At 63.1% G+C, this 26,110-nt stretch overlaps 4 protein-coding genes across 4 annotated transcripts; 3 read left to right on the top strand and 1 right to left on the bottom strand.

Moving 5' to 3' along the window:
- Positions 1 to 1,740: 1,740 nt before the first annotated feature.
- On the bottom strand, positions 1,741 to 3,235 carry EMIHUDRAFT_224075 (hypothetical protein; the record flags this gene model as incomplete). The annotated part of the gene is made up of 2 exons (XM_005791294.1): positions 1,741 to 1,810; positions 1,995 to 3,235. 2 exons carry the CDS (start codon positions 3,233 to 3,235, stop codon positions 1,741 to 1,743), a joined length of 1,311 nt encoding a protein of 436 aa, XP_005791351.1.
- A 104-nt stretch (positions 3,236 to 3,339) lies between these two features.
- EMIHUDRAFT_224076 (hypothetical protein) lies at positions 3,340 to 3,943 on the top strand (the record flags this gene model as incomplete). Its single annotated transcript, XM_005791295.1, has 2 exons — positions 3,340 to 3,504; positions 3,584 to 3,943. 2 exons carry the CDS (start codon positions 3,340 to 3,342, stop codon positions 3,941 to 3,943), a joined length of 525 nt encoding a protein of 174 aa, XP_005791352.1.
- Positions 3,944 to 12,156: 8,213 nt separating this feature from the next.
- On the top strand, positions 12,157 to 14,612 carry EMIHUDRAFT_109149 (hypothetical protein; the record flags this gene model as incomplete). The annotated part of the gene is made up of 9 exons (XM_005791296.1): positions 12,157 to 12,397; positions 12,730 to 12,809; positions 13,042 to 13,172; positions 13,396 to 13,497; positions 13,595 to 13,871; positions 13,915 to 13,997; positions 14,029 to 14,102; positions 14,155 to 14,231; positions 14,397 to 14,612. 9 exons carry the CDS (start codon positions 12,157 to 12,159, stop codon positions 14,610 to 14,612), a joined length of 1,281 nt encoding a protein of 426 aa, XP_005791353.1.
- A 1,772-nt stretch (positions 14,613 to 16,384) lies between these two features.
- EMIHUDRAFT_224080 (hypothetical protein) lies at positions 16,385 to 17,719 on the top strand (the record flags this gene model as incomplete). The annotated part of the gene is made up of 5 exons (XM_005791297.1): positions 16,385 to 16,453; positions 16,529 to 16,666; positions 17,188 to 17,258; positions 17,438 to 17,498; positions 17,573 to 17,719. The coding sequence occupies 5 exons, from the start codon at positions 16,385 to 16,387 to the stop codon at positions 17,717 to 17,719; spliced, it is 486 nt and encodes a 161-aa protein (XP_005791354.1).
- Positions 17,720 to 26,110: the final 8,391 nt, after the last annotated feature.

Consider the following 26,110-nt stretch of genomic DNA (forward strand, 5'->3'; position numbering starts at 1 on the left):
GTGTACCGGTAGACAAGACTACCCTTCCACCACCGCGAGCCTCGCCCTGCTGAGCCGCGTCCTAGTTGGTGGCCATACCTAGGAGAGTTGGATCCAAAAGATGCCACCAATTCGCCGAGCGAGTGAAAGACCTAGCTAGTTGAGAAGCTCCATTCAAGCTCCTACCTGCTACCTAGCAGGAGAAGAGATGAAGCAGGCGCTAGAACCTAGATGGCGGGGACTGGCCGATCGATGAGGGGATGAGAGTGGCGGCTAATGCGTGCACGTGGGCGGCTGTCCTGAGGGGGGGTGGGATGGAAAGTCAAATCCAGAGGTTCATAAACTTAGCCAACTCCACGTTAGCATTACACATGTACTGTATCATTACAGTACTAGAGCTGTTTAACGTTGGGAGCTGAACAGTGTTGCTAGTGTTAACAGTAACAACAGAACAACAGTGGGGCTCCCCAACAACAGTAGCTAACGTTAGGCCGGCTGAACAACAATAAGGAAGGCCTGGCAGTGACCCACGACGACCTCCAGTGTCCAGTGCGGGTAATACCCGAAAATACCCGGGAAAACCCAGGTATTTTCGGGTTTTACCCGGGTTTTTTGCCGTTTTCTGCTTGCTGGCCGCTGAACAACAGTAACAACAGTAACAAACAGTAACAGCATGGGCTGGGGTGAACACTTGAACAACGTTAAGGATTTCAGCCAACACTAGCGCAACTGTTAGGCCCAAAGTTAATGTTAAACAGCTCTATACAGTACGGTAGGCAAATAGGTGCAAGAACGCATGGCAGCGTGCGACGTGACCGAGGCTCAGAAAATAAAAGAAAAACAGCCTAACCCCAGTAGGTATAACGCCGAGTGCCAGACCACCAGGGGGCAAGTGTGTGTAGCACCTTCGACCCCGAAATGAAGGTCGCCACGCAAAACCGGGCGCTAGGAGAGGTGAACTGAAGGCTGAGACAACGGAGGCCGAGCCTGAGTGGGCGCCCGCGCGCCCCCACGCAGGCAAGCCTCTGTCCTTCGGCCCACTCCGGCGATCGTCCGTGGGCGACCGCCAACAACACGAAGCCTAATCAATTCCCTCACCACCCGACCCCCCTCTAGGGACAGCAGCGCGCTTCTCATCCCGGAGAGGGAAGGAGGGGGGGGGGGGGGGAGATCAGAGAGCCAAGGCACGGGAGTACCCCCGACGGACGCGAGTTGGAGGGAAAGCGAGACGAGAGATTCAAGGCGAACTTCATCACCCGTCCAGGAGCCCCGCATTAGGTAGCGACCCCAGGTTCAGAGCTAGGCTTCCCGACAGGGCAGGGAACCCCCAGCGCGCAGGCGGGGCCCACGGTAGCCTCGTGCAGTACGCGATACCGAGAGCTGGGGGAGAGGCGCGCCACGCCAAGGGGGACGAGTGACGGGAGGGGGAGAGTAGTGTCTTTCGCAGGGTAAAACGCAATTTTTTCCCCCGGACCCCCCGCGGCATCTGGGGCCGGGGGCCGTGCTCACAGTCACACGTGCACAACGTGCAACCGCACACCAATCCGAATGGCCATCGATGTCCCCGGTCTGCATCATCTACTCCCCCGACTGTCTCCCGTGTGTCTTTCGCCCAACCAGACCCTGACCCCACTTCCCCCTCCCCCCCGCCCTTGCCCGCTCCGACGCTCTTGTCCCAAGCGGCCGAAGCGCGCCCCAAGAGAGGGAGACCCCCCCCCCCCCCCCGCACCCCCCGCACCCCACCCCCACCGCCGCTGTACGTCATGCTCCGCAGCCGCAGCTGCTGTTCTCTCTGCCGTGCTCGCGCGGCGGTCCCGCAGGAACCCGCGCCCTTGCCGCCCGGCCGGGGCTGGAGAGGCTCACCAGAGGTCGATGCCGCGCTCCTCGCACACGGCCACCAGCTCAGGCTGCTCCAGGTTGTAGTTGTCCACCATGAGCGCCTGCACGCGAGGGGAGGTGCGATGAGCATTGGGCGAGAGAGGGGCGTGTGGCGAGGGGGGGCGTCTCGCGCCCACAAGCTCGGGGCGGCCCCCTCCTTGAGGGCGGCGGCCAGCGCCTTGCAGCCCTCGTCGCCAATCTGGTTGCCGTTGAGAGAGAGCTTCTCGAGCCGCGGCGCTGCCCCCTCCTTGCCGAGGGCGGCGGCCAGCGCCTTGCAGCCCTCGTCGCCAATCTTGTTGGGGGCGAGATCGAGCTCCTCGAGCCGCGGCGCTGCCCCGCTCGCGAGGACCTCCGCCAGCTGCGCCGCCTCCGCGTCGCCCCAGCCGAGGCCGAAGTAGTTCAGCACGGTCGCCTTGCCAAACTGCTCCTTGAAGGCGGCCTCGTACAGCCGCTTCACCAGCGGCTTGTCGTCCTTGCCGTTGGTGAAGCTCTTCTTCTCCAGCTCCGCCGCGAACGCAGACGGCAGCAGCGGAGGGCGCCGGCCGCCGTCCTGGGTGCAGTCGTCGATGAGGCTGTCCCAGTCGTACTCCTTGCCGGCGCGCATCTTGCCGAGGTCGAGCGAGAGGGCGCCGGCCTTTGTCAGGCCAGCCCAGCACTGCTCCGTGTAGCACCAGCCGCGGTCAAAGTACTTGGCCACGTTGGTGCCCTCGGCCTGCTCCTCCGCCTTGTGGCCGTCCGGGAAGGAGGTCAGCCGCAGCACCCAAGTGTACTTGTGGGAGTAGAGCGTGCCGAGGCAGCCCAAACCCTCCTTGAAGAGCGCGTTCTGCTCCTCGGTGCGCAGGACGCCGTTGGGGGGGTCGGGGTGCTGGTGCAGCGAGCCGAAGTCCCAAAAGATGCCGAGCCGCGTGATGTAGGGGTGACGGAGCAGGGCCTTCAGCGCCCTTGCGACGCGGGCGAGGTTGGCTCCGAGCGGGTCGGGGTGGTCCTTGGTCAGCCACGGGTAGGAGAGCGCGGCGACGGGAAGGTAGGCCTCCTTGCCGGTCGCCTCGACGAGGTCGGCGAAAGAGAGGAAGGCCTCTTTGGGCAGCGCCTGACGGTGGGTGAGGACGCCGCCCGCCTCGGCGTGGCTGATGACCCACTGCGCGTCGAGGACGGCGACGGCGCCGCTCGCGAGGACCGGCTCGAGGTCGCCACCGCCGTGCTCCCGCCACAGCTCCAGCTTCTCCTCGCTCACGCCGAGATCGGTGGCGGAGGGGAGGGCGTCGGCCGGCTGCGTTGGCGCGGCGGTGTCGGCGGGCGTCGGGGCGTCGAGTTCGACGGCGGGAGGGCCGAGCGGCTCCTCGGTCGGGGCCTCGACGCGGCTGGAGAAGCAGCCCATCGCTTCGTCTGCCTGTGTAAGGCCGATCGACTTTGACAGCTAGGCGTCCGAGTTGGCGATCGGCTTTCCAAAGGACACAGGTTCTCCTCGCCCTGGCCAAGGTCATGCGGAGCGTGTGGGGCATGCTCGTCGAGGTGGAGCCGCGGGACCACCTCGGCTACTCTAACGACTACCGGCCCGACGTCTCGGTGGCGGGCGCCGGCCGCTCGCGCTCGCGCCTCGTCGGCGACGTCAAGTTCAAGGACTCGCTCTCCTCCAACCCGGAGGACGTCGGCCAGCGAGCGAGGCGCTTTCGTCGGCCTCGGCAACACCGAGCCCGGCACGAGCGCGGACGTCTTCGGCCTCGAGCAGCGCGGCGCCGTCGGGGACGGCGACTTCAGGCCGAGCGACGGCGGCGGCTATGTGGCGTACAAGAAGGCGGACTACGCGCACGCCCTCTCGCGCTCGGACACCGACGTGCAGATGTACCTGTTTGAAACCTTCGGCGGGTGGTGCAACGCGGTCAAACGGCTGTTCTACCAGATGAAGGACAAGGTGCGCAACAAGCTCTCGAAGCGGCAGCACGAGGACGAGGCGAGCTGGTCGACGCGGTCGTGGCTTTCGCTGCAGGCCCAGCGCATGTCAGTCGCGCTGCAGCTCGCGGCGGCGGAAGAGATTGCGACCGAGCTCAGGCTCGCCGCGGCGTCGGAGGACGCCGCCGTCGCCTAGACTCCCCTGCGTCACTACGTGCCTCCCCGTCTTTGTAGCCTGGCGTTTGTGCCCCGTTTGTGCCGCGTCCCGTGCCCCCGAGTTCATTTTATTATTTTTATTCTCTCGAGGTTCTCGAGGTGGATATCCTTTGGCCGCGTTGGGTAGCGAGGATTGGTGTAACCCGAGACACAGGTGACCCGTGTGCGGGTTACAATCGGAATTCTCACTTTGGGACACGGGTGGTGGTGGTCCTCGGGTGGTGTTGGGACTTGGGCTGTCACACCGTCGATTTCTGCGATTTGTGCGAAGCGCGCGATTTCTGCGCGGAGCTCGCCGTGGCCCCGCGCGGCCGTACCTACTCGCGTTTTCGGCCCACCACCCTCGACCGAGCTCACCACCATCGCGTACGCACGTTTTATCGTGTGCGCGACGCGCTCGATCACCACCGCGGTGGCGACAAGAGCGCCTTTTCAACACGCTGCGATGGCGGTGTGCAGCACCAGCCGTCACGGCTTCCTGCGCCGCGTCGAGGCTCACCGAGCGGGAACGTAGGTCGACTCGACACGGCACGGCCCCAAACATCCCACGTCGCGCTCGCGTTCTGCCAGCTCTCTCCCCGCAGTCGCTGCTGCTCACGCTCTCGCCGCGCGTCTCCTGTGCTGCACGGCCACACGTGCGCCGCCCGTCCGCCGCGCGGGAGCGAAGCGCTCTTTGGTGGCGACACGAGCTGCTGTGCCATCGACTCTCGGCAGCCAAGGGATTCTGCCAAAGACATACTCCGCCTTTCCCTGACACGCCGTCAAACCAAAATGGCAAGGCTACCCTCGCCTCGCCGGCAAGAAGACTGCCGGAGACGTGTGCGCATCGCACGGTGGCTTATATGTGCCCAGCTTCCGAGCGTCAGCAGCCTGTGAGATTTCGCAGCTCGATCAGCGCTCCTCACACACCAGCCGACACACCGGTCACCGCTCACGCAGAGCCGACACGCCGGCGCATCTCATCTCTATGTGGACGTGCAGCGCGCAGCGCAAGCGCTCTCAAGCGAAGGAGAAAACTAAAGATGCTCCTCATTAGATTTCAGTTATTTTTTGCCTCCACTACGATACTGTGCGCACTGCCCGAGGCGGAAAAAACAGCCACGGCCTCAACTGCCGGACGGGCGTATTTGCAGGCGCGTTGTGTGTCGTGAAACGCCCGTCCCTGGAAACGTTCAGAGGTAGGACGACCGGTCGCCGTGCGCCTTGCATCCCACCGACTCATCGTAATCGTGCGTCAGCTCATCGTCGCCCGCTTCGATTAATGCGCGCGTTCACTATGTTGCGAACGGGCTCGGGCTGGTAGAGCGAGCCGAGACGCGATGCACGTTGCACAGCCGCGCGTGCGAGAAATACGCGTGGCAAATCTCGGGAACTTGCACCGCATACACACCGTTGCCCGACAGGCAGCAGGTGCGCACCGGCCGTCGCCGCACCGGCGACCAGCGCTCTGAAGTCGGCGAGCGCTAGCCGCTGGTTGACGAGGTTGGGCCAGCGGTAGGCCCTCAGGCTTTTGGCTCGCCACCGAGCAATGTGTCGCCGAGCGATGCGCCGCCGAGCGAAGAGAATGGCGCCAGACAGACATAAGCTCGGTCTGAGGTTCCGCCTAGATGCACGACGTCAGCGGCGCGCCGGGCAAATGTCTCGTGACAAATCATTTCCCTGCGCCACCAAAGAGCGCTTCGCTCCCGCGCGGCGGACGGGCGGCGCACGTGTGGCCGTGCAGCACAGGAGACGCGCGGCGAGAGCGTGAGCAGCAGCGACTGCGGGGAGAGAGCTGGCAGAACGCGAGCGCGACGTGGGATGTTTGGGGCCGTGCCGTGTCGAGTCGACCTACGTTCCCGCTCGGCGAGCCTCGACGCGGCGCAGGAAGCCGTGACGGCTGGTGCTGCACACCGCCATCGCAGCGTGTTGAAAAGGCGCTCTTGTCGCCACCGCGGTGGTGATCGAGCGCGTCGCGCACACGATAAAACGTGCGTACGCGATGGTGGTGAGCTCGGTCGAGGGTGGTGGGCCGAAAACGCGAGTAGGTACGGCCGCGCGGGGCCACGGCGAGCTCCGCGCAGAAATCGCGCGCTTCGCACAAATCGCAGAAATCGACGGTGTGACAGCCCAAGTCCCAACACCACCCGAGGACCACCACCACCCGTGTCCCATCTCCCTCTCTCTCTCTCGTCTCTCTCGTCTCTCTCCCTCTCTCCCTCTCTCTCTCGTCTCTCTCCCTCTCTCCCTCTCTCTCTCGTCTCTCTCTCGTCTCTCTCGTCTCTCTCTCTCTCTCTCTCTCTCTCTCTTAATGATCGGGTATTAATTATTAATTATTAATCATTGAGCGGCGGCGCGGCGCTGCGGCGGGCGGCGCGAGGCGGCGGCGCGGCGAGGCAGCGGGCGACGCAGGGCGGCGCGAGGGTGAGTTGAACAGGGGTTGTGCGCCAAGCCCTCCTGCTCGGCTCCAGCGAGTAGACAAGTGTTACCATCAACAGAGGAGAAGGATATGACCTCAGGGCTGATGTGACCAAGCGCTGGTAGCGTGGTTTTACCTCACACCCATGGTCTCACAGTGTGCCGGCAGTCGCCGAGCAGTGTCGCTCACACAAGCCGCAGCACAAGTGACTGAGGGCCAGTGAGGGCGAGCCCATCGCTGTCACAGCTGTGGCAGCCGCACAGTGTAGGCTGTGTCAGCTGTGCAGAGTGTGTGAGCAGCAGAGGAGCTGCTCTCCAGGCTTCTGTCGCAAAGAGCTGCATGCCACCGAAAGCGCTGTCGAGGTTCGCCGAGCGCGGCGCAGGTTGGAGGACTCTGGGCCGGCGCGGGGCCCCCCGGAGGCACCGTGCGCCGCGCCGCAGTGCGGAAACGGGGCCCCGGCTCCGCTAGTCTCCGCTAGCACCGACTTCCCGATTAAGTACGGTTAATCAGAGGGCAGATTTGGAGAGATCTCGAGGAGTACATACAGATAGACCCTCCAACCATCAGAAAACTCCGACCTGATCGGTCGTACTGACCGCCGACAGATCACTCCAGACAGCAGACAGGCCGACGCCTGCACGCGGCCGGCCGGGCGAGAGGCTTGACACGATCCGACCCTGCGACCCTGACGCTGCTGCTCTAGCTATCAGCCATGCACTGCTGACTGCTGCCACAATGTGCGACCTGTGCTGGCCCACTTGGCGGCCTTCCCGGTCAGTGGTGAGGCGCAGTTCAGAGCTGTCGATGGCGCGATGCCGCACTGGTCCCACATTGGTGACACGATACCACCAAGCTTGCCGGTCCAAGAGAGAGGCACCGGCGCTGTCCTGAGAAGGTGCGTGGTCCCTCTTGACTGCCCATGCGCGCGAGGCTGTGTAGGCATAGCCTCGAGAGTGCCAGCAGCCAATCCGAGGTGACGCGCATTGCGCCAGAAGCGTGCACACGATGGAAGGACACCTTCCTACTGGCCGTACGATCAGGTCGTCACTGAATGCTTGATACTAAGGCCGCGAGCTATGCAGGTGATCAATTGTGCTTCATGGCACGGTCAGCTGCGCCGACAGGCTGTAGCAAGGCGTGATAGCATGGCCGCAAGTACGCCGAATTCCCATGAAAACAAGTAAAAAAACGCCAAAAAAGAAAACAATCCGAAAAAATCGGCGCCTGCGGCGGGCCATGGGACCCCATCTCCCCCCCGCATGGACACCCTCTGGGGCCCCCGCGCCGGCCCAGAGTTGGAGGACACCGTCACCGACGAGCGCGTTGGACTTTTCACTCCGGACAAGGACGGGGACACAGCGGACGGTGCGGGGTGTGTCCCCGTCTAGCGGCGAGGCGCGGGACCGTCTGTGGCGAAGTGGGTCGCTTCCTCCGATATTGTTCAACCCAGCATCCACACTGTTAGAGGGCCCACAGCGTCCCAATCTAAAATCTGAGGATTCAGGATCAGGCATCGCTTCAGTGGGGCCAAAGTGAGTTTATGGATGTGTGAGAACGGTACGGGACACGAGGAGGCACGCGGACCAACTCGTCGGCGACTCTGCTGCACGGCGTTTCAGAATTTTTCTCAGCGTGAGCGAGACGTGGAAGAGTGCCACCGTCGGGTAGGACGGGTCGGCCCGGAGCATCAGAGTAGCCGTCGTGGTCGCGGCGAGCAGCGCCGGCCACTCCGGCGCCGCGTCGGCAACATGGGAGCATGTCCACCGCCACTTCGCGGTCGCAGTGCTGTTTTGTCGCCAAACGCCGCATGTACCTCTGGCGGGCCAAAGATCGACTCGCATGTCGATTTCGACTTGACGGCGGCATGGAGGCATCACGTCTCCATGCCGCCGTCAAGTCGGAGCCAGTCTGCGGCGATCACAGCGCTCGCAGGAGGTACATGCGAGCTTTTCCGAGTCAAGCGATTGCGCGAAATCCCACAGTGGTGGATTTTGGTGCGCTGTGCACCCCCTATACCACACCCTTTATCACCTGCTGCGCCGTGTGGATCTCCTTCGTGTCGCAGAATAAGAACACTCGAGCCACGAGCGCGCCCAGACGCTATGCGCCACACTGAACGAGCCCCGTGGACCAGGGTTGATTTGAGTCTAACGACCAGAGTTTGCTACAGTTGGGCCAACGTGCGGACAGAGAGACCAGACGAGCCAAAGACCCAACTCTCTCTCTCCGGCCGTCGCCTCAACGGCACCCGGCACTCTCCAGCCGCGATGCCTCATCCTGCGTCGCCCGGCGCCATCCCCGTCGCCTCGAAGGACGCCTCGCTGCCCATCCTTGCGGCGGCGCCTCCTGCCGCGTCGAGCTCCAGCAGCAGCGCCTGCGCCTCGTCCACCGAGGGGTCGCCTGTGAGGAATAATGAATGGCTAATTAGGGGGTCGCAGCAGCGGCTTCGCCTTATCCACCGAGGGGTCGCCGTCGAGCTTCCACCCTTCGGCAAGGATCGCCTTGGAGGGCGGGTGGGGGGGGGGGCACCACGGTTAGCGAAGGTTATTCATTACTGGCAATTGCTCATTCTTAGGATCGCCGCGAGAGGGGGTCACCGCGCGGCCAGCTACACGTTACTTAATCATGGGCAGCTGTTGCTCGCTACTAGGACCGCCTTGAAGGTGTCGTAGAACCGCGTCAGCTTCTCCCCAAGCTCCGCCGCCCTCCGCCGCTGCGCCGGCGCCGCCTGATAACTAACCACTAGTCAATGAGAGTGGGTTGATCAGATCGGCCTTTCGCCGCCGCGGCGGCGCCGCCTCGCCCTCCCCTCGCGCGAACACGGCGAGCCGCTGCTGCAGCGCCTGTGGGTAGGGTAAGGTAAGGTAAGGTACGGTACGGTCAGCTTCTCCACACACACACGAGGTGGCGGGGCAGGGGCCAGGCTAGTCCCTCGCGACTCCACGTCTAGACGACAGGAGCCGCACGGCATTCAAGGTGCGCGTGGGTGAGGTGTGTGTGTGTGTGTGTGTGTGTGTGTGTGTGTGTGTGTGTGTGTGTGCGTGTGTGTGTGTGTGTGTGTGCGCGCGCGCGCGTGTGTGTGTGTGTGAGTGTGTGTGTGTGTGTGTGTGTGTGTGTGTGTGTGTGTGTGTGTGTGAGTGTGTGTGTGTGTGTGTGTGTGTGTGTGTGTGAGGTGTGTGTGTCTGTGTGTGCGTGTGTGAGTGTGTGTGTGTGTGTGTGTGTGTGTGTGTGTGTGTGTGTGTGTGTGAAGTACTCTTGCCAGTTGCTTACTTCATAACCATAAATACATTGACTAATTGTGAACTACTGCATGAGGCGGCGCCTGGTACTCTTGCCAGCTGGTCGGCATCGGGTGCTGCGCCGCGTAAGGCGCGTCCGGGATGTCGCCCTCATCGTACTTCATGTACCTGCGGAGATATGGGCGAGATATGGGCGAGATATGGGCGAGATATGGGCGAGATATGGTTCAGATATGGGCGAGATATGGGCGAGATATGGTCGAGATCGGACATCGCCATGCATCGTCCTTCTCGACCAGTCTCCACCAGTCTCGTCCGATCTCGACCGATCTCGGCGGATCTCGGCCGGTCTCGGCGGATCTCGACCAATCTCCTCCGATCTCGGCGGATCTCGGCGGAGCTCGCACTTGTATTGCGGCTCCACATACTCCGCCGTCTCCACCTCCGTCACCTCCTCGATGGCCTCGGCGCCGCTCTTCGTCTCGAGCGCCTCCCTCGACAGCGCGGCCAGCTCCTCCGCCGAGTACGTCGACACCACCGACCAGTCCTCGCGCTGCAGAAAGTTCGGCTCTTCGGCCGCGCCCGTGTCTCGGAGGCCGATCGTGGTGGCAAAGGGGCCGACGTCGAAGGTGCGCAGCCGCGGGTCCGTGACCGCGTCGTCCTCGTCGCTCTCGACCGGGTCGATCCCCGGACCGGACTTGAGCGACAGCAGCGGCGCCACCTTGCCGTCGCCGTCCGCGTCGTCGCTCGGTGCGGCGGCCATGCGCGGCGCGCAGGCGACGGCGCGGCGAGGCGCGGTCAGCAGGAAGGGCGCAGAGGCGCGGCCGACGGCGAGCGAGTGCGCCGCCGACGCGGCGAGCAGCAGCAGCAGCGGCTCGACGCGCCGCCGCCACGCTTGCAACGAGGCCGCCATCAGATCTGGATTCGGTTCCCCCGCCGGTAGGGGAGGTGAATGCTCCGAGCGACGCGTGCCGGATGGAGTTCTCATTGGTGGAGTATAGGTACGAGGGTGGTGGGGCATCTCTTGCGGGTCTCGCCAGGGGCGCCTACCAACCTCGCTTGCGAGGGGCGTGTGGCATGTCTGAACGGACTCGTGAGGGGCGCCTGCCAACCTCGCTTCGTCGACGCGGCGCTTTGTACCCACACCCACCCCGCCGCATTCGTCGCCGGCGCGCGACAGGCTCCCGTCGGCCGGACTGCCCTCGACGAGTGGGTGTCGCCAACCAAAGCGACACGCACTCGAGGGTAGGCTGATAACTGCACTCCAAGTGCTCCAAGGAACAGGGGCCGGGATGTTGCGACGGAGGGCCGGAGCTATGGGCTGGCGCCACGACGTTGCAGGACACGGAGGGGTGGAAGGAGCTGGTGAAGGCGGGAAAGATTCTGCTCTTCGACGAGGATCGGGCGGTGGTGATGCGATATGCTCCAGGGGAAGTAGACGTCGTCCGCCGCCGCCTCCGCCGCCCGCGTGCCTCCGCCCCGCTCAGCAAAAAATCAGCATTATATCAGGAGGTGCCAAAGCCGCAGCATCTCCATGAGATGAGCGTCGTGCGTTTTGCCGCCGCGTGCCGCCGCTGCGCCGACTGGCTCCCGGTTCGAATCGTCCTTCGCGGAGCGAACGCGGCGACACGAGCGCACGTCGCGCGCGTGTGCGCCTGCGACAAGACGAGACGAGACGAGAAGAGAAGGAGAAGTAGACGGTTGATGTTTTTGCTGCCGCGGCCGCGCCGCGAGCTCGCGTCTGTTTTGGCGCCGACGACGCGACGCGCCCCGCTGCGTGAGATGGCGCCGCCGCGGAGTCGGCGCCGCGATCAACCGCGCGCCAGCGGCGAGCGGCGCAGCGCGGCCACCATGCGGCGTGAGTGAGTGAGTATTCTTGATACGAAACCACGACGACACACACCAGTCGACTCGCATCGGTTGCCTCCATGAACGGCGGAGCTATTCTCGCGCCCACACCACACCTGGCTCCAACGTGGACACGCCCATAGCTGGGGACACTACTAGGTCACGCATGGCATCACAGAAGTTTTATCTCTGGGCCCCGAAAGGCATCTCTAGCAGTGTCGCTACACATGCCCCCTCCCCTCCTGGGCGCATGCGCCTCACGTCTCGCCAGAGCATAAGCCCTTGGCGTGTGGCGAGACGAGTTTTTCGCCATGCAGCGAGCAGCAAGCCGCCCGCCGCAAACAGCCGGAGGCCTCGCCGCGGCACTGGCTGCGCCGCGGTCCCGCACACACACACACACACACACACACACACACACACACACACACCATGCGGCGCGACGTGCCCGCCGCCGCTTTTTTTCTTTTTTTCAGGCCCACAAAACGGGCTGCCCCCTCGCGGGTTCTCGCCCGCCACCCTGCCACCCTCCGCCCCTCCAGCAGTAGAAACACCCATTGCCACTGTATCGTACGCACCTCTGCCAGCCCTCGCCTGCGTCCGGTCTCTCACCACCGCTCGCAGCGGACGCCGCTCTCGCCGCCGCCACCGCCCGCGCGACCGCCCGCGTGACCGCTCTACACAGGCTCCACGCACGCGCAGCGGGCCGCTATGTCTTTGGGCGGTGGCGCCTACTTTGAGGAGCGGAACGCCAAGGAGGGCGTGCCGTACGATGCCGCTTCTCTCCCAGACATGAGCGCCGTGTTTGGGCCGTCGAAGGCGGAGAAGGAGGCGCAGGCGGAGGAGGAGAAGAAGAAGGAGGAGCCGCTGCCGAAGGCGCGCCGCCTCCCCGCAGACGCAGCCGCCGCGGCTCGCGCAGCACGCACGCACGCAGCACACGCACACCTTCTCTGTGCGGCAGCGGCAGCAGCGGCGCCGCCACAGGCGTCCGAAGCCGACACCGTTTGGGACAGGTGCCGCCGCTGCCTATGACGGTCGACGCGGCGTACGAGTTCCTCGGCATCGCGCCGCCCGACCGAGGCGAGAAACCCGAGACGCCTCCGAGACACTACCGAGACGCTTCCGAGACACTACCGAGACGCTTCCGAGACACTTCCGAGACACGTCACTGTCTTTCGCGTTCTCGGAGCCCGTGGGAGCCTGCCTGGAGCCTTCCTCCCGCAGGCAGCCTCGAGAAGCTGAAGAGACACTTCCGAGACACTTCCGAGACACTTCCTCCCGCAGGCAGCCTCGAGAAGCTGAAGATGCGGTTCCGCAAGATGAGCCTCAAGTGGCACCCCGACAAGAACATCCGCCGGCCAGAGGTGGAGGACTAGCCGAGAGATCGCCGAGAGATCGCCGAGAGATCGCCGAGAGATCGCCGAGAGATCACAGAGAGATCGCAGAGAGATCGCAGAGAGGTCGCAGGTCGCATAGGATTCGCAAAGAGAACACAGAACAACGCAAAGTGGTAACTTAAAACAACGCAAGGGGTCTCCGGTAGCTACACGTCTCAGAAGCTCGACCCCGCATCTCGGCTCGATCTCGCCCCCCCAGGCGGCGGCGGAGGTGTTCAAGGCTGTCAACGCGGCGTACCATACGCTGACGACAAACAACTTCGACTACAAACGGCGGGCCTCGCCGAGCGCGCGCCGCGGCCCAAGCCGGCGACCAATTCGTGCGGACGAGTGATAACAGGTCCCCCCGTCCCGCCCCCACTCACACCCACAACACGCGCACTGGGCGGGCTCTTTTCATGTGGGATGGAGAGAGCCCCGCCCCCCGCCGCCTTCTGTAGAGTGTACCTTGCCTCAACTCACCTCTCAGTCCTAGTCCTTCACGATTCCTCCGCACACCTCCCATCTCTCCCCTATCTCTCCGCACACCTCCCCATGTCTCGCCATCTCTCAGGTGGTCCGAGTCCTTCACGATCCCCCCGATGCAGTCGCTCGAGGACGTGCTGGTGATGGCGCTCAAGGGCGCCATTGCGAGATTGCACGAGATTGCACGAGAGTGCACGAGATTGCACGAGAGTGCACGAGAGTGCACGAGATTGACACCACAGACCACGGCGTGGGCGGCGTCTCGTCACGGCTGGAGGTGTGAACAGGCGCCGACCCTTACCAGGCCCCGTCGTGCTGCTCATTCGACGCGCAAGCTTCTTCAGCCACTGGTTAGCGATGCTACTGATTTGGTCAGGTCGAGATTCCATCTGGTGCATCTGCACACCCACGAGATTGCGCGAGATTGTGCCACGGCCTGACCAGGTCGAGATGCTGCTTAAAAAGCGGGGCGACTACCGGCCGCACCAAGACTTCGGCGTCAACCTCTCCATCCCGTGGAACGCGGGCAGCCGCGAGGACCAATTCATTTCCAGCGCCAGTGGGGTGGCGACAGGTCGAGTCGCTTCATGGCTGCAGCTGTGAACAGGACCCGTCCTACCACGTGCACACCGGCTCGGCGTACCACACGACGCGAGGGCCTCGAGGACCAAGGCACTGGGCGGTGGGGCGGTTTTCTCTTCACGGCTGGAGGTGTGAGCAGGCGCGGGCTCGAGGACAGAGGAAAGGCCGAGCTGGGATACGACGGCAGCGCTTCCGGTGACGCGGGTTGGGGGGGTGAGATGCCGAGGCGACGGCGACGACTTCACAGACGGCGGGCTTTGAACAGGCGACGCGTATGGAGGGCAGATTGTGAGGCACGTCGAGACTCAAGATTTGCTCGACCAGTTTGGGGCGAAGGCGCAGGTGGGAGCAGACAGGGACGCGAGGCCTTGGGAGACGGTGGGAGGAGTGGGCTTTGGCGGGGGCGGCGGCGGCAGCGGCGGCGGCGGTGCGCCCAAGGCGGCGTATGCGAAGCCGAAGGGGCGGGCGGGGGGGCGGCGTCTCTTCACAGCTGCTGGCTGTGAACAGGCGTACGCGAAGCCGAAGGGCCGGCCGGACTTGACTTCGCAGAGCGAGGGGGCGAGGGAGGCGGCGGAGGGGTTCAACGACCAGGCAGTCAAGGCGTTCAAGGCGAAGGACTGGCAGCGCTGCTACGACCTCTCCTCCGAGGCGATCCGACTCAACCCGCGCAAGACGGCATATCTCGGTCGATCTCGCATCCGCCTGACAGGTCGAGTCAATTGATAGCAAGCAGTTTTAATTAATCACGTTAATTAATTAATAGGCAACCGCGCCGCTGCGGCGCTGAAGATCAAGTCGCGCAAGATGCTGAAGCAGGCGGCGGAGGATTCGGTGGCGGAGATTCGCCGAGATTCGCCGAGAGACGACGCACGAATCGAACGATGAAGTGGACGCATCGCATCCATTGGCTTATAGGTGCGGGCGTACGTACCGATGGAGCACCTCCACCCATGATTGGTTAACCAATTCGTTAATGGATGCGTTAATAAAACAGGTCCTCGCGTACGAGATGGACCACTTCCTCAATGACTGGTTAATTGAGTTGTTAATTAACTAATCACAGGTCCTCGCGTACGAGATGGACCACCTCTACGCTAAGGCGTACGTGCGGGCGGCGCAGGCGAGAGATCGCCGAGAGATCGCCGAGAGATCGCCGAGAGATCGCCGACGGTCTCTCCGACCCTTACGCAGAGGCGCGAGAGATCGCCGAGAGATCGCCGAGAGATGACCGATAGCTCGCCGAGATATGGCCGAAGAGATCGCCCAGAGATGGCCGAGAGAAGACCGAGAGAGACGGCCGAGATAGATTCGGCGGCTGTGGACGGCGCCTCTTCACAGCGGCGCGGTGTGAAAACAGGCGCACCTCGAGCTGGGCGAGCGAGCGACGGTGAAGCTGGCGGTGCAGGCGCGCGCACGCGCCGTGAGTTTACTCCTTTCTTCCTTGGTACACATGGCCGTGGAGCTGGCGAGTGCCGGGAGCGCGGGGGGGGGGGGCAGAAGCAAAGAGAAGCTGCAAGGAAAAGAGAGCGCGGGGGATAGCGTGGGTTCGGGGCGGGAGACGCTGGGCTGATCTCGGCTGACCTCGGGTGATCTCCGCTGATCTCGGCTGACCTCGGCTGACCTCGGCTCACCTCGGCTGATCTCGGCTGCATCTCGGCTGACCTCGGCTCACCTCGGCATTAGGAGTGGGAGAAGGCGCTCGAGCTCGACCCGGACAACAAGTGGAGATTAGCCGAGATTCAACCGAGCTGCGATGCGAGATGCGATGCGATGCGAGATGCGATGCGAGATGAGGGGACTGAGACACCATCAGCCTTCCCCTTCAAACCACCCTGTCCACACATCCTTTCCTCTCGATCACCCGCCTTCAATCGCCCCTCCGCCGCCCCTCCCTCCTCGTCCCCTATCCATCCCCAGCACACATGGACATGGACATGGGGTTGCGCTTGGCGTGAACGGCGTCTCTTCACACCCCTTGCTGTGAAGCAGGTCGTACAAGGAGGGGCTCAAGGACGCGCAGCTCACGTGGGAAGCCGACTGGGCGTAGAAGTAGAGCCGGGGAGAGGGAGGGGGGAGGGGCTCGGCGCGCGCTGTGGAGCCGGGGCAGCCAGGGCGCTACGGCAAGGCTGCAAGCCCGCGCAGCCGCGCCAGACGCTTAGAGAAAAGACCTTGCGCGCACGCACCTCCTGGTGGTGAGGAACAGGAAGGTGGCCGGAGTATGGTTCGGATGGGCTATATGTAATCTTTTTTGCGAGCACGCCGCGTCGTTCCCTCCTTCACCCGCGCTTAGCGGCGACACCGGTGGCGACGAATCTCAGCGCGTCGTGGGCCGTGAGGGCCTGCACGTGTGGCCGTGGCGTGCCGTCCGTGGCGCGTGGGCCGTAACTATACGGCGATCCGCGGCGTGTGCGGAGGCTCGAGGATGCCACTTGCCAACGGCAGGTTAGCCGGCCGCGCGGCCTCCCGGGGGCCGCCTTGAAGGGGGGCGGACAGCCATGGAGGTCACCGAATGGAGGGCGAACGGCACGATACGAAAAGGCAGGGCGAGGCGGATGGAGAAAGAAGTGCCGAGAAGGCCATGGTGGAGGGGAGGGACGGGAGGACGAAAGAAGGGCGGGGAGGACGAGCGGCCCGCACAGACCGCGAGCAGACAGCGCCTGCTGGCCATTTCGAGACATTCGCCAAGAACGCTAGCTACATGGGAGGGCTTCGTGAAGGATGGATTGAAAAACATTCGAACAAAGAAGAGGCGACGGGAGGAACCGGCGGAGGATGCAGTGACGTGAGACACACACACACACACACACACACACACACACACACACACACACACACACACACACACACACACACACACACACACACACACACACACACACACACACACACCGCTCACCCACGCGCACTGGGCCTTGCACTTTGAATGCCGTGGGGCTCCTGTCGTCAGACGTGGAGACGCGAGGGTTGCCCCCCCTTGCCCCACCACCTCGTGTGTGTGGAGAAGTTTACCTTACCTTACCTTACCGTCGGCGCTGCACGTGAGGCATAGCTACCCCAACGCCCTGCGAGCTTCCCCGCGCGCCCTGGGCGCCTCGGCGACCCCCCTCGCGAACCCTGTATTGTTACTTTTTTTAACAATATATACACTGACACTCTACCTCCCAGAGCTCGTCCCGGTCCGCCACGGCCATCCTTGGCCTCCGGACGGAGGGCCCCCGGCCGCGGCGCGGTGCGGCGGCGTCACAAATCCGACCACAGTAGCACCGGGACGCGGTCGGGCGATCTGAGGCCCAACTAGGCGTATGCATTGCCCATCCAGGGCTATCACCTGGACCCATCAACAGGCGCCTGCGGCGCCGTGGTCACGAGGTGTTGTTCACACCTGGGCAAGCATTCATGCAGCACAGTACGCGCTAAAGTACCGCTCGGCGAACATCCTCGCCAAAAGCAAGACTCGAGCACTCAACACCCTCTCCACACCCCGTACGTGAATGGGCTTTCGTTTTTAAACAAATTAAAGGCTCTGGCCCACCCACGACGTCGACGAGCGGGACGAACGTGTATACGTACCCTATGGCTTCGGCCTTCGCCAACGCCACACGCACCGATGTTCGTGGTTGCCGTAGCTGCGCCGAAAAGCAGAGAGGCGTGTGGCCCATTGCCCCATTCCCCATTGCCCGGAGGCCCGGCGAGTCTCTCAGCCCGTGATGAAGTCGTCGAGCGGCGGCGGCCTTCCGACGGCAATCCTGCCCACGCGGCCGTCGGGGAAGGTCCAGCGCACCGGCACGCCGAACTGGGCGAGCGCGTTGACCCAGCCTGTTCACGGCTAATGAGTAATGAACAATGAATCATTAACAATTAACTGGGCATGGAAGGGCGCGCGCGCGTCGGCTAGTTAGCTAGAGGTGTGACGGCAGTCTGACCAGCCACTGGGCACCAGCAGGCGGTACGGGCGGATGCAAGCGAGGCGGAGACACGGCCACACTGGAGGGATACACAGACACAGGCTAGACACGCACGGCTCGTTGGTGTGAGACGGGCGCTGCTTTGACAGGCGCTGTTCACAAGCGCTGACTCCGATGCCCCTGGGCCAGATCTCGGACGGATCTCGGCTGCATCTCGGCTGCATCTCGGCTAGATCTCAGCTGAGCAACGCGGACTCGGAGAAGGCGCGCAAGGTGAGGAGCGAGCCTGAGATACGGGGAGATATGGGGAGGTATGGGGAGATATGGGGAGATGGCATGGTGAGGAGCAAGCCTGAGGCGAACAGACGCCAATCTGCTAGGCACACGAATGTGAGTCGAGGAAGCGCGCAGCTAAGGGGGGGAGCTAAGGGGAGGAAGGAACCGTCCCCGCCCGCAAACGCGAGGATCAGCGACGCCTGTCGAGCAATGAGAGCTCGAAGATCACAACCGATGTGACGGGGCTCGCCTCGGCTGTCTCTCGGCGGCTTCGACGCCTCCTCCACCCGCGCCTCGCCGCGCGCGAGCTCCTGTTCACAGCGGCGTCAGGTGTGAACGGCGTCTCTTCAAGCAGGCGGGCGGTGGGGCAAGGAAGGGGGGGAAGGCAAGCTAGATCGGCTGATCCCTCGGCTGCCTCTCGGCTGCCTCTCGGCTGCCTCTCGGCTGCCTCTCGGCTGCCTCTCGGCTGTCTCTCGGCTGCCTCTCGGCTGCCTCTCGGCTGCCTCTCGGCTGCCTCGCGGCTGCCTCTCGGCTGCCTCTCGGCTGCCTCTCGGCTGCCTCTCGGCTGCCTCTCGGCTGCCTCGCGGCTGCCTCTCGGCTGCCTCTCGGCTGTCTCTAAGCTGTCTCTAAGCTGTCTCTAAGCTGTCTCTAAGCTGTCTCTAAGCTATCTCTAAGCTATCTCTAAGCTGTCTCTAAGCTGTCTCTAAGCTATCTCTAAGCTGTCTCTAAGCTGTCTCTAAGCTGTCTCTAAGCTGTCTCTAAGCTGTCTCTAAGCTGTCTCTAAGCTGTCTCTAAGCTGTCTCTAAGCTGTCTCTAAGCTGTCTCTAAGCTGTCTCTAAGCTGTCTCTAAGCTGTCTCTAAGCTGTCTCTAAGCTGTCTCTAAGCTGTCTCTAAGCTGTCTCTAAGCTGTCTCTAAGCTGTCTCTAAGCTGTCTCTAAGCTGTCTCTAAGCTGTCTCTAAGCTGTCTCTAAGCTGTCTCTAAGCTGTCTCTAAGCTGTCTCTAAGCTGTCTCTAAGCGGGCTCCTTGCATGTGCTCGGCCGCAGCTCCGGCGGCTTGTCGTACAGAAGCAAGTGCGGAGGCCGCAGCACCGCCCACCGCGCCTTTCCGTCGAGATGCGCCGAGCTCAGCCGAGATCTGGCCGAGATCTAGCCGAGATCAGACTCTGACCGACGTCAGGCGAGATCAGAGATCTGGCCGAGGTCTGGCCGAGGTCTGGCCGAGGTCTGACCGAGATTTGATCGAGATTCGGCCGAGATATGACCGAGATGCAGCCCCTTTCGCCTTCCATGTCGACCCCCGTCGCGCTGCCGACGCCATCCCCTCCCGCCGGTGCAGAGTGCCTAGTCATCAACGAGTTCGTTGTCATGCAATCTCGCGCAATCTCGTGCGATCCCCCCCCCTCTCGCAGCGCGCCCGTCCGCGCAGCGCCGAAGTACGCGAGCTCCTCGCTCACGCTCTCCAGGGTCCAGTCGTCGCCGCCTGTTCACAGCCAGAGGTGTGAACAAAACCAGCTCCCTCGCTCACGCTCTCCAAAGTCGCCGCCTGCATCCGCCGCCGCCGCCGCCGGGTCCGGTGCCGTCGCCTGTTCACCAGCTAGTCGATGAGTCATCAGCAGTAATCAGTCATTCTAGTTGATTAGCCGCCGCCGGGTCCGGTGGCGTCGCCTGTTAGCCGTGCGGTGATCTCGAGTGCGATCTCGAGTGCGATCTCGCGGTGATCTCGCGGTGATCTCGAGTCTGATCTCCAGCCCGATGTCGAGAGTAATCTCGCGGTGATCTCGCGATGATCTCGCGGTGATCTCGCCTTGGTCGGCCGGAGCTGCGGCGAGGAGGGCGCGGACCGCGCGCCTATGGATTACTGATTAGTTGGTCATCACCAGCAGCGACTAATTAATGAGGACAGCGCTGGCCCGCTCGCCTGTTCATCAGCTAGCTGATGAGTCATCAGCAGCAATCAGTTATTACGTACGGGCGCTGGCTGCGCGCCTCCGGCAGCGGGGTGTGCCGCCCCGCCAAGCCTCTCCGCCCTCCCCTCCCCTCCCCCCTCCCCTCCCGCCTCCCTCCTCCCCTCCCTCCTCCCCGGATCAACCCCGCCCGGATCCGACTCTCGCCTCGTCCCGATCCCGACCACGGCGTCGTCAGACGCCGGGGAGGCGCCTGTTCACAGCTGGCCGAGGTGTGAACAGGGGACCCGCCGCCCCTCGCCGCCGTCATACGCAAGCGAGCCGCCTCGACTCGCCGCCCCCCTCGCCGCCGCCGCCGCCGCCGCTGCCGCCGCCACTGCCGCCGCCGCCGCCGCTGCTGCTGCTGCTGCTGCTGCCTCCTCCTCCGCTGCACTCACCGCCGACCAATGACTCACCGGCTGTAGGCGAAGCTGCACGCGGCAGCCCTCGCCCACCCCTCCCTCCGCGGCCAGCGCGACGTTGACACGCCAGCAGGGGGGAGGGGGGGGAGGGGGGGGAGGGGGAGGGGGCGGAGGAGGAGACGGCGTGGTCGGCCTCGAAGATGGCCTAAGTCTCGCGACAAGCCTCGGGTGGCGCCTCTGGCACTTCCTTCCGGGAGAGGGGAATGGAAGGGGAGGGAGGGGGGGGGGGGGGGGGTCTGCTGGCCTCGAGGCTTGCGCGCTCCCGCCGCTGCCTCCTCCTCCTCCTCCTCCTCCCCATGGCGTGCCGGGCCGGGACGCGCCTGCCGCCTCGGGTCACTCTCAGGTCAATCTCAGGTCAATCTCAGGTCAATCTCGGGTCAATCTCGGGTCAATCTCAGGTCAATCTCGGGTCAATCTCGGGTCAATCTCAGGTCAATCTCAGGTCAATCTCAGGTCAATCTCAGGTCAATCTCAGGTCAATCTCAGGTCAATCTCGGGTCAATCTGGGGTTAATCTCGAATGTATCCCGAGCGAAATCTCGGCTGCATCTCGGCTGCATCTCGGCTGCATCTCGCGCCCAGCAGCGGCGACGCGCGTCCGGACGAGGGCTGCGAGGGCGGCTGCGAGGCGGGGCGGGAGGCGGGGCTGGCGGGCCGGCTCCCCGACCGCGCGCCTGTGGGGAGATGCGACCTCGGCGTCATCTCGGGTGAGCTCAGGTCTTCTCGGGTCATCTCGGGGTGAGCTCAGGTCTTCTCGGGTCATCTCGGGTGAGCTCGGGTGAGCTCGGGTGAGCTGGGGTGAGCTCGGGTGAGCTCGGGTCATCTCGGGTGAGCTGGGGTGAGCTCGGGAGATCGATTGGATCCAATGCTGACCCGTCTCTGGCCATGGTTGGCCCTCCCGTGATTGATCCGTCCACAGCACGCCCGCGCTTTCTCACAGATCCCATAGTTCCACGCCCCGGTCCATAGCTGATCCGCACAGAGCCCACCCTTCCACAGCTGCCCCGTCTCACACCCGTCCATGGCTGACTTGCTCTCATGCACATAGCTCTTCCCATAGCTGCGCTCATCCATAGCTTTGCCCGTCCATCTCTTTCGCCCTGCAGGCCCGAGCATGCCCACATGGCAGGCCCGTAGCATACCCGCCCGTACCAGCCATTGCTCGTCCATTGCTGCCCCGTCCATTGCTGACCGTCCATGGCTGACTTGCTCTCATCTGCACATGGCTGGTCCCATAGCTTTGCCCGTCCATCTCTGGTCCCACAGCTTTGCCCGTCCATCTCTTTCGCCCTGCCCAACCTCTGGTGAACTAGGATCATATCGCGACATCTCGGGCGATCTCGGCTCATCGCGCCGGTCGGCGGCGCGGCGGCGCGGGCGTCGCGAGAGGCGGCAGCGATGGCGTGCACAATGTCGCCGACCTGTTCACAGCGCAGCGCGTGTGAAGAGACGCCGTTCACAGCTGGCGGTGGCGTGGGCCACGCTTCCGCCCACCCACGCGCCCGCCTCCGCCGCCGACGGCGCCGCCATCTCGTGCGTGCGGCCGTCCCTCTCCCGGAGGAGGATGCGGGCGGAGCGGGAGCCGGCGGCGGGGGAGTGGAGAGGGTTCGAGACGGTGGCACCGCGCAAGTCCACCTTGGGGAACAAAGGGAGGGGGGGCGGTCGGCTGCAGGCGTGGGAGAGACGGCGGCAGACGGTAGCAAGTCCACCATATCTCCCCATCTCTCCCCATATCTCCACCTTGAACGCTGGCAAGGTGGCGAGGCGAGCCGCGTCGTCAAACACGCAGAGGCGGCCGCCTGTCCACAGCAGCAAGTGTGAAGAGGCGCATTCACAGCGGCGGGGGGAGGCGGGACGACGGAGTGGCGGCTGCCCTGCACCAGCCCAAGCACCGGAGACCACAGGCCCGTCACCTGTTCACAGCGCGTGTGTTCACAGCCCGTCGCCAGCCCGATGCTGTGAAGAGGCACGTCACCGGCGAACGGAGCGTCATCGGGCCGCCGACCTGCATCGGCGAGCTCGAGATCAGCCGAGAGGTGTCACTCATTAACGACGACTATCGCTCATTCATCAGAGAGAGGGCCTGCAGCGGCGCGGTGAGCTCGAGAGGTGGCGTCTCCTCCGCCGTCGCCGCGTCGGCAGCGCGGCGCGGAGCAGTCGCCTCCGCAGCGGCGCCCTCCTCCGCCGCCTGCGAGTGGAACCATATCAACCATCGCCATCTCTACGCCTCTGCAGCCGCACCCCCTCCTCCTCCTCCGACGCCTGCTCCGCCGCTAGCACTCTGGCCGCGTGCGGCGCCAGCAGCTGCGACACCACGAACAGCGCGACGTCCTGTGACAAACCACCAGAAGAGTTCAGCACGACAGTTCATCACTGACTGGCCTAGCTGCAACGCGGGGAAGAGCGCGGCGGGCCTCGGAGAGAAAGTACGCCGAGTGCGCCGAGAGAGCGGCGAGGCTCTCCGAGATCCAAGCCTGATTCATCAGGGCGTTAATTAGCCTCAACCACGAATTAATTAGCGGCGAAGCTCCCCGAGACCCAAGCCTAATCAAACAATTGTGTGCGGTTAGTGAATTGATGGATTAATGGATTAACTTGGCTGCCCGGGCTCCAAGCCTTGGAGCTGAAGAGCTGCATGTCCGTCTCGCCGCGCCGGTCGTTCTCCTACAGTGGAGATGTGGGGAGATATGAGGGAGATATGAGGGAGATATGGGTGTGCCGGTACTTATCGCACGTGATGAATACACACCGATCAGAAGGCGGGAATGCGGTGGTGCACTTTAGAGCGTCGTGCGAATATGAGGCCGACTGCCGTCGCCGTCTCTCCCTTCTCGACTGCCTGTGCTTGTGCGTGTTGGGCCCCTGGGTTGTGTCTTGGTGTGTCTTGGTGTGCATACGAGGAATGCGAGCGTTGAGTGGGCCTCTCGAGCGCCAGTTGGAATGCATGAATTCGTATTCCGCTTCTAGGGCCCTTCTCCGCCAGCCACGCGAGCGCCTCTGCACGCGTCGCCCCGATCGGCAACGAGCGCGCCGCGGCGGGAAGGAGCCTGTGTACACTCCCTAGACACCTCCTAGACACTTCCTAGACACTTCACAGCCGCGGCGGGGAGGAGCCGAGAGCGAGCCGGCCGCGTCTGCTTCGTCACCTATAGGAGAGCTCGGACAATCTCGGGGTCATCTCGGGGAATCTCCCCGGCCGTGTTCTGCTTCGTCGCCTGATTCGTTATCGTTCATTCCTTAGGGGAAGCGCGAGTGGGCCTGCCGCGTCCTGCTTCCGTCACCCAGTCTCGCGTGGCGCGGGAAGCGACGAGCACGCCGTCCCGCGTGGGCGGCGGCAGCAGCGGCTCCACCTTGCAGACGTGAAACAAGTCGTCACGGACTGAAGAGTGCTTGCTTGCGGCGGCGGCAACAGCGGCTCCGCCTTCCAGCTGACCGGGTCCGCGCGCGACCAAATGTTGAAGTACGCGTCGCAGCTCGGCCGCGGCACTCCTAATGAGTTAATTCACTAGTCAGAAGGCATGCATTATTAGTCGCAGCCTCGGCCGCGGCACTCCTTTTGGCCCGTCCGGCTCGCACCTATTTATTGAGACAGTGTGATTCCCTCTTTGTTGAATAACGCCCCCTGGCCCGTCCGGCTCGCGCCTCTTGTCGGCCGTCTCCGAGCTGCGCTCGTGCCTGCGTTAATGAATTGGGGCAGCTAACGTCTGTGAAGTGTCTAGGAAGTGTCTGTGCAGAGTCTAGGAAGTGTCTAGGAAGTGTCTAGGAGGTCTAGGAAGTGTCTAGGAAGTGTCTAGGAAGTGTCTAGGAAGTGTCTAGGAAGTGTCTAGGAAGTGTCTAGGAAGTGTCTAGGAAGTGTCTAGGAAGTGTCTAGGAAGTGCCTGCGAGAGACGAGGAAGAGAGCGGCGGGAGAGCCGCAGGCGAAGAAGCAGTCCACCGGGAAGGGGAGCACCTGTTCACAGCTAGAGGTGTGAAGAGACGCTGTTCACAGCTAGAAGCAGTCCACAAGGAAGGGGAGCACCTGTTCACAGCTAGAGGTGTGAAGAGACGCCGTTCACAGCTAGAAGCAGTCCACCGGGAAGGGGAGCACCTGTTATCAAATGATGACGCGTATCGATTGATTGGCTGAAAACGAAGAAGCAGTCAGGAAGCGGAGCACCTGTTTTTAATTAATTATGACTAAGTAGTTGGCCGCAGGCAAGGAAGCAGTCGGGCAGCGGAGCACGGGGTAAGAGACGCCGCCGACCGCCCGCCCCGCCTTTGTGAGCAAGTCGCGGTGGTGATGGTGCCGAGAGATGGCCAACTTAATTCATGATGAATTAATCAACGGCCTTGGTGAGGAGGTCGTAGGTGATGATGGTGCCGAAGGAGTGGCCTAAGAAGGCGAGATCGTATCTCGGAGATTGTATCTCGCCCGGGAGATGATGGTGCCGAAGGAGTGGCCTACGGGACATGTCTCTGAAAGGTCGTGGACGTGTCCCGGACATGTAGGTGACGATGGTGCGAGTGGCCAAAGATCGAGACGCCGCCGCTGAAGCCGGGGTGCTCCGCGACGAATGCGCGGTACCTGCCCGGTGGTGAATGTGCTAATGAATGAATGAGCTGAGTAATCACCAACTTAATGGGTGCTCCGCTACATAGGCGCGGTACCTGCCATTGGTTCACTGATGATGACCAGAGGCTCCGCCACAGGTGGGCTAATCTCGAGCAATCTCGGGTAATCTCGGGTGATCTCGAGCAATCTCGCTTCGAGGTGAGCTGGTCGGCGACGGCGTCGATGATGCGCTGGCCGTGCGACGTGGTCAGGTAGTAGAACACGTCCATCACCTAATTAATTCTCAATTGTGCGTGTTAACTGTTAATTATGCGACGTGGTCAGGTAGTAGAAGACGTCCATCACCTAATTAATTCTCAGTTGTGCGTGTTAGCTGTTAATTATGCGACGTGGTCGGGTAGTAGAACACGTCCATCACCTAATTAATTCTCAATTGTGCGTGTTAACTGTTAATTATGCGACGTGGTCAGGTAGTAGAAGACGTCCATCACCTAATTAATTCTCAGTTGTGCGTGTTAACTGTTACTTATGCGACGTGGTCAGGTAGTAGAAGACGTCCATCACCTAATTAATTCTCAGTTGTGCGTGTTAACTGTTACTTATGCGACGTGGTCAGGTAGTAGAAGACGTCCATCACCTAATTAATTCTCAATTGTGCGTGTTAGCTGTTAATTATGCGACGTGGTCGGGTAGTAGAAGACGTCCATCACGTTCTCGCGCATGAAGGAACGCATGTCGCCGGCGCCCTCGGGCATGCACGCGCGCAGCAGCTCCTGCGAGATCACCCGAGATCACCCGAGATCATCCGAGATCACCCGAGAGCACCCGAGATCACCCGAGATCGCCCGAGATCACCCGAGATCATCCGAGATCATCCGAGATCACCCGAGATCACCCGAGATCACCCGAGATCACCCGAGAGCACCCGAGATCACCCGAGATCACCCGAGATCACCCGCGAGCATCCGAGATCACCCGAGATCACCCGAGATCACCCGAGATCACCCGAGAGACTACTCACGCGCAGCGGCGCCTGGTCCTCCGCCTCCCCGCCTCCGCCTCCGCCGACCGCCACATCTCCGTCAAGCGCCGCTCCCTCCCTCGCCGCAGCGCCGCCGCCCCCG

Source organism: Emiliania huxleyi (genome assembly GCF_000372725.1).
Source record: "Emiliania huxleyi CCMP1516 unplaced genomic scaffold EMIHUscaffold_114, whole genome shotgun sequence".
In the NCBI taxonomy this organism is placed as follows: domain Eukaryota; phylum Haptophyta; order Isochrysidales; family Noelaerhabdaceae; genus Emiliania; species Emiliania huxleyi.